We start from the raw sequence: 7,068 nt of genomic DNA, 5'->3' as shown, positions 1-7,068 counted from the left end.
GGGTGGCTCTGTTAGTTGTCATAAACATGTGCATTATCTGTTGGAAGCAACATTGTATCATTGGTTTGTAAATTAATTTATATGAAAGCCCAATGTATATGTATATACATATGTTACAATTTTGTAATTCCCTAACTTGCTTTTCTTATGCTTGCAATGCAACATTGTACCTTGACTTTTGTAGTTGGAAGGATTCAGATTTTGTTTGGCAACCGACTTTAAACAACAAAAACTACTGGATCTTTATTGTGCCAACATATTTGACATGCTGTCTCTGTAAAATTTTAAATGCAATAAAATATATATATTTTTATAATTTAAAGACAAATCTGGATGTGTCTTATATGTTTAGAAATGATTATGAGCCACACATTATAATGCTTTTTTTTTACTTCAACTTGCTAGTTGAATATCTTTAAAAAGTTATTTTATATCAGTAATTCAGTCAAGAAAGGGTAATGTATTCAGATGCATTACGTACAGAAGGATATATTCTGTTTCTTACTGTTTATTCTGGTGGCATAACAAATCCCAAAGTGAGTTTCTCAGCAAATTAGAATATTACACAATGCTAACATATTACAGAGCAAAAAAAAAGATTTTTTTTAATATAGCAATATCAGCCTACTGATTAGTATGTCCATATACTGATGTCCTTGAATGATGATGAATGATATCCTTGTTAATGTCAGGGCTCCTTTTACATGCATTACTGTATCAGTGCAGCACGGCATGGAGGCGATCAGCCTGTGGCTCTGCTGATGTGTTCAGGAAGCCCAGGTTGCTTTGATAGCACCCTGCAGCTGGCCTTCATTGGCCTTCATTTTCATCCTTGTTAGATTCACTACGTAGTTCAGGTCAGATCAGTTTTCTGGCCAGTCGACCCCAGTGATACCATGTTCATTAAATTAGGTATTAGTGCTGCTGGAAAGTGGGGGAGAGTTTCGAGTCCTGTCAGGAAAAGGAGACCAGTATCTCCTTAAACCATATTGAGGAGATCATGAATTGCTCTAAAATTCCCTGGTAGATTACTGCACTGACTTTGGTCTTGATAAAACACAGTGGACCAACAGCAACATGGCTCTCCAAATCATCAACGACCCTGGTAAACTCCCACTGAACCTCTACCCATTTGAATTATGTGAATGTGTTTTGCTTCACAGTCCTCTCGAGGCCACTGTTCTCATTGTTGCATGTACATCCTTTTAAATTCCACTTTTTTTCTTCCACTCAACTTTCCATTGATATGCTTTAACACGGCACTCTGTGAAGATCCAGCTTCTTAATGCTTATCTTTCTTGCGGAGGGGTATCAGTTCACGGCCAAGTCCGTAGCTGTCCCTGTGGTTGTGTGGTACCAAACATTTCTATACGGAAAAGTTTTAATGGTCTTGTTTAATCACTTTCTTAAAAGCTGAACTGTGGGTTTACATTAGCTGTAAGTAATGACCTTTTTAGCAGATTTGACAGACATGAATGGTTGAAATATACACTCTATTCAGTTAGTTTACAAACATGTTTAGGACTAATTAACTAAAACAAATCAACCTTTTGGTAAATACTGATTTATTGAAATGCATCTGTAAAAAGTAAGGACTTGTAAGATAGCTTTAAAGCATCATTGTGCAAAACAAAAAGACAGTGTGATCTGTCTTTCTTAAAAAACAAACAAAACAACTAATGTGTTGTATAGTAATAAGTGAATATATTTTTTGCAAATGAATCCAATGTTTGAAGGCAAATGTATGTTTTTAAGCGTCATTTAGAAAGTTTTGGGTGAAGTTTATCTGGGGAATATTTGTGTTTTCTGAGTAGGAGCCCTTATCTTTCGCTATTCGTGGTGCTGGAAGTGTTTTTTTTTTGTTTTTTTTTGTCCTTTGCAGGGCGTTTTTTCATCTCTTCATGACAGTATCAGAAAAAAACAAAAATACAACAACCAGGTATAAATGTTAGATGCAAGATCCGAACAGCCAATCGGGTTGTTTCATTTCCTCACTAGCTGCTTTCAATCGCAATCTTCTTAAAGTTGTGATAATTGGAGACTTTGGGTGATCTGTGTGTGCTTGCAGTCTGCAGTGCTGGCACACAGGCGCTCCTGGTTAGTGCTGTTCGGAGAACTTCTGGCGGCGTCCTTTAGCTGAGCCGGTCTGCATTGCGTCGAAACCCTCCAACTCCTCCCCCTCCTCCTTCCGCCCCCCCCCCCATCCGATTCCTCTTGTACTTGCATGTTAAAAAGATCAAACATGCTTGACGCTGCTGAGAAACCGTGCGGACGTCGATGCTGCACTCGTCCGCGTCTCAGCTCTAATTTGTAATTCTTGTTGATTTATTTATTTATTTATTTTTATTCTCAAAAAAAAAAAAAAAAAAAAAAAAATCGCGTTCCACGTCCTGCGCCGGAGCACATCCTGCCCGTCATCTCGTCTTGAGGCAGATTTCTGCTGATGCAGGGAATGTCTGGGGATGCCAAGGGCTCGCTTATCGCCCCTTAATGCATCTCTCCGAACTGCAGCGCAACATCTCCTCCTGCGGTTTGCTCATATGCTGTTTGCTCTGCTCGCCGCCGTGCCGCTGCCAAAGCAACTAGGGGCACTGCAGCATAGCAGTCCCCCCTTTTCGCTCCTTTTGCAACCCCTCTCCTTTAGATCACACAGATTGTCTCTTCGGCACGTCTCGTTTCGGAGTCTAGCTAGATGAGGCGCTCTCCAAGGTTCTAGGCTGGTGCAACTCAAAAGTTTCCCACCTTTACCCGCCGCTGCTGCTCTGCTGTTGGATGATTCTACTCGAAGCTATTCAAGACCTCTCAAGATCAAACCACGGTAAGCGTCTTAAACTGAATTACAAAAGTTTATGTAGAGCTTTAGAGCTGCTCTCGCCCCCCCCCCCCCTCTTCTGCCAGACTAACACACTGCTGCAGTGCTGTCCTCCTTGCTTTATCCATTTGCAGACTGCCACTAGCTCATAGGGTTCAGAGCATGCAGAAACTGTACAAAAAGGCTATGCGTCACAGACCACCACAGACCGGTGAGTGTGAGGGAGGATAAATCACCGCCGTGCTACCTTGAGTCAAGCTAAAACAAACATTCTTGCAGAGACGTGATGTGACATAAGGAAACTGCTGCCACCCCCGACAACAACAACTAGAAAACGCTAGAGAAGGACAGACGTTCCAAACTTGCACAGAGAGCAAAAAATGTTTCCCCCCCCTATGAACAGAATTGAAAATTATTGTTGAATGAGATGTGTTTGCCATCATTACTAACAGCTCTAATTGCAGCCCCAGGGAAGAAGATGACTAAATAAATAAATAAATGAACTGCAGAAAGTGCTGAGCCAGCAAATATCTCGGCTGTTTGATTCCATTATCCCCTCCGTCCCTCCTCCCTCCATCCCTCCCTCCTTCTCTCTTTGGTTGACAGAAGCAGCAGCAGCGACTGCTTCACATGCACTGGGGAACAGCAATGGTCAAGTCAGCGAGAGCCGCAGTGGAGCCGCACTGAGGCAAAGCAGCCAACCGACACCCCCCCCATCAGCCCCCCCTCGCAACCGGGGACGCCTCCAATGATCTGTGGGGTGTGGGAAGCTGAGGAGTGGAAAAATTTCTCCCAACCGTGAATTCCTGGTCAGTCAAACTAACCGACACCCCTGCACAATTTCTGCTCCTCCTCTTGCTCCACCCCGTCCTCCAGCTCTCTCCCCCCGAAAATGACCGTTGTAGCGGGGGACAACATGGACGAGACCTCAGCCGTCCCGGGACACCCTCAGGACACCTACCCGCCGGACCACAATGACCACGAGTGCTGCGAGAGAGTGGTCATCAACATAGCCGGCCTCCGGTTTGAGACGCAGTTGAAAACTCTCTCGCAATTCCCGGAGACTTTGCTCGGTAACCCCAAAAAGCGGATGCGCTACTTTGACCCCCTGAGAAACGAGTACTTCTTTGACAGGAACAGACCCAGCTTCGATGCAATCTTGTACTACTACCAGTCGGGGGGCCGGCTAAGAAGGCCGGTAAACGTGCCCTTGGACATGTTCTCAGAAGAAATTAAGTTTTACGAGCTGGGAGTGGATGCGATGGAGAGGTTCCGCGAGGACGAGGGCTTCATCAGAGAGGAAGAGCGCCCGCTGCCAGAGAAGGAGTTCCAGCGTCAGATCTGGCTTCTTTTTGAGCACCCAGAAAGCTCAGGCCCTGCGAGAGGGATCGCCATTGTGTCTGTGATGGTGATCCTCATTTCCATTGTCATATTTTGTTTGGAGACTTTACCACAGCTCAAAGAGGACCCGATGGGTCGATACGAGACATACGGGAACATTACAATTTACTACAAACCAAATATTCTTAAAGATCCCTTCTTTGTCATTGAGACTCTCTGTATAATCTGGTTCTCCTTTGAGTTGATAGTGCGCTTCCTGGCATGCCCCAGCAAACCGGCCTTCTTCAAGAACATGATGAACACGATTGACATTGTGGCCATCATCCCTTATTTCATCACACTTGGCACCGAGCTGGCAGAAGACCCGGAAAAGGAGGGCGTGGGGGAGCAAGCGACTTCTCTGGCCATACTCAGGGTGATCCGTCTGGTCAGGGTGTTTCGGATCTTCAAGCTGTCGAGACACTCCAAGGGACTTCAGATCCTAGGGCAAACCCTCAAGGCTAGCATGCGAGAGCTGGGATTGCTGATCTTCTTCCTGTTCATCGGAGTCATCCTGTTCTCCAGCGCCGTCTACTTCGCTGAAGCCGAGGAGCCGGGTTCTTACTTCGGCAGCATCCCGGACGCCTTCTGGTGGGCCGTTGTGTCCATGACAACTGTGGGTTATGGGGACATGGTCCCGGTCACTATTGGGGGCAAGATTGTTGGATCTCTGTGCGCGATCGCTGGAGTCTTAACAATTGCCCTCCCAGTGCCTGTTATTGTGTCCAACTTCAACTACTTCTACCACAGAGAGACGGAGGGAGAGGAGCAGGCTCAGCTCCTCAATGTCAGCAACCCCAACATCCCGTCTGAAACCAACTCCAGCCGCCGCAGCTCCTCCACCGTCAGCAAGTCCGAGTACATGGAGATTGACGGCGACATCAACAATAGCATCGACAACTTTAGGGAGGCAAACCTCAGAACTGGAAATTGCACTATTGCCACTCAGAACTGTGTAAACAAAAACAAGCTGCTCACAGATGTTTAGGCATCGTCTAGGAACTCTCGATCGTTGGGTCACATGGGGAGTAGACCATCTGATAGGAATGCTTCATTTAGCTCCCAGAGCGCTCTGCTGGCATTAGGCCTACAACTATACCTGGTTGGAAAAAAAAACGAAGAAAATTAAGTTGTTTCAGAATATACCAATGTAGATAGAATAATTAATTTTACTGATCCAATAACTATAATGTTAAGAAAACATTGATTGTTACACATATACACACCTCCCTAGAGGAAGCAGAGCACACCCCGTCTTGTCAGATGACGGTGTGCTAACTAAAAACCTTATGCATGCACTACAAATAACTGATCAGCAAGCTGCACAATGCACCAGAAATGACTGCAGACATTCAAGCCTCTAAGCCAAGTGGTATCCGCCAAGAAGGTAGATAACCCGCCACCCCCACCCCCCCTCTTCCTCCATCCCCTCTCCCCCTGCAAAGGATCTGCTACTCAGCAAAGCACCTTATAGTAGGAAGACTGCTCTTCTCTCTTGTTTTGGATGTAAACAGATGGCAAACTGCTTGCTTCACGGACATCTGCAATGCTGCTGCTCTTGCAGCAGCTGCCGTAATTGTGTTATCACCAAGTGATCCGATGCCATGCCCTTTAGATGCATCACAGCACAACTTGTAAAAGTGAGCTTCATGCGAGCATGATTTTAGAGACTTTCCATTTGATACCGGCATGCATGAGGCATCTGTCACAAAGTGGGGGGAAGGATGTTCTTTTGGATGTCAGCCTCCATTTCCCACTTCTCCCTATGTTGCCATACAGAGTGCACTGGATGAGTTCTTTTTCTTTTTTGAATTGCTAATCATTTAGAAGTATAGGAACTGAATGTTAACTCTTAACGGAACAGTACATAAATGAGATCATAGCATGAAAAAAGTAACTTGCATCATGGCCTAATCACTAAGGTACTTTTGTATCCTGGTATATTTAATGTACGACATATACAGCATGATGTATACAGCTTGTTGCAATTCATGCATTCTCCAGTTCCCCGTCATTGGGGAAACTGGAAGAATCAAAAACCCGGGTCTTTCTGAATTGGGATCAGATCTATGGAAATCTACCTTTTAGGCTGCGGAGTTTCTCATTTAAAAGTAGACAAAGAAAGTTACTAAATAATGTTGGAAAATGCATATAATCATTAATAGGCACCAGTTACAGTACTAGTCAATAGAGCAGTGCATGGACCTTCTTTAAGAACAAAAAAAAAGTTCATATATTTTCAGTCATGCTTCTTTTTTTTCTTCCACCACTAAGTTTAGTATAAATTAGTTGACGGAAAAGACCCATGTTTCATAGCCGTATTCTAAGATTAGTTTCCAGTGCCTTTTATCCCCACCACCAACAGGATCAGTGAAAGTGCCTCAGTATGCAAACGGTGTTTGGGTAGATCCAGAGTATATCAGTGTTAAACACTGTTGGGTGTGATGTTAGCGATGCCAGACAAGTAAGGTTCGCACAGCAGGTGACTGTGGTACATGCACAACCAAATGTTCACGCTGGCATGCGTTCAACGATGCCATAAGCAGCAATGGATTGTCCTCTGCATGTTTACCATATTCATTCAAAAGAGTCTTCATTCACTCCTGGTTTTACTTCTTTGTGCACCGTGCATCCTTTCAGGGTTTCTACCTCAGCGAGGTCATTGCAAACTTGCGGAGCTGAAGGCTTCAACGCAGGGCTTCCAATACCTATACCTACACATGCACATGCACGTAAACATATATATATATATATATGTATATATATATATATATATATATATATATATATATACATACATATATATATATATATATATATATATATATATATATATGTATATACATAAAATAGAAAATAGAACCTTAAGTGTAAAC

At 43.9% G+C, this 7,068-nt stretch overlaps 1 protein-coding gene across 1 annotated transcript; it reads left to right on the top strand.

The window, feature by feature from the left end:
• Window positions 1–2,215: 2,215 nt before the first annotated feature.
• LOC105938466 (potassium voltage-gated channel subfamily A member 1) lies at window positions 2,216–5,308 on the top strand. Its single transcript, XM_012880213.3, has 2 exons — window positions 2,216–2,818; window positions 3,419–5,308. The coding sequence occupies exon 2, from the start codon at window positions 3,705–3,707 to the stop codon at window positions 5,178–5,180; it is 1,476 nt and encodes a 491-aa protein (XP_012735667.2). The 5' UTR covers window positions 2,216–2,818; window positions 3,419–3,704; the 3' UTR covers window positions 5,181–5,308.
• The last annotated feature ends 1,760 nt before the right edge of the window (window positions 5,309–7,068 follow it).

Source organism: Fundulus heteroclitus, chromosome 2 (genome assembly GCF_011125445.2).
Source record: "Fundulus heteroclitus isolate FHET01 chromosome 2, MU-UCD_Fhet_4.1, whole genome shotgun sequence".
Classification (NCBI taxonomy): Eukaryota; Metazoa; Chordata; class Actinopteri; order Cyprinodontiformes; family Fundulidae; genus Fundulus; species Fundulus heteroclitus.
This window is presented reverse-complemented; position numbering and strand designations above follow the sequence as displayed.

Coding starts and splice junctions, on each gene's coding strand:
- LOC105938466 (XM_012880213.3), top strand. CDS start 3,705: ATGACCGTTGTAGCGGGGGACAACATGGACGAGACCTCAGCCGTCCCG.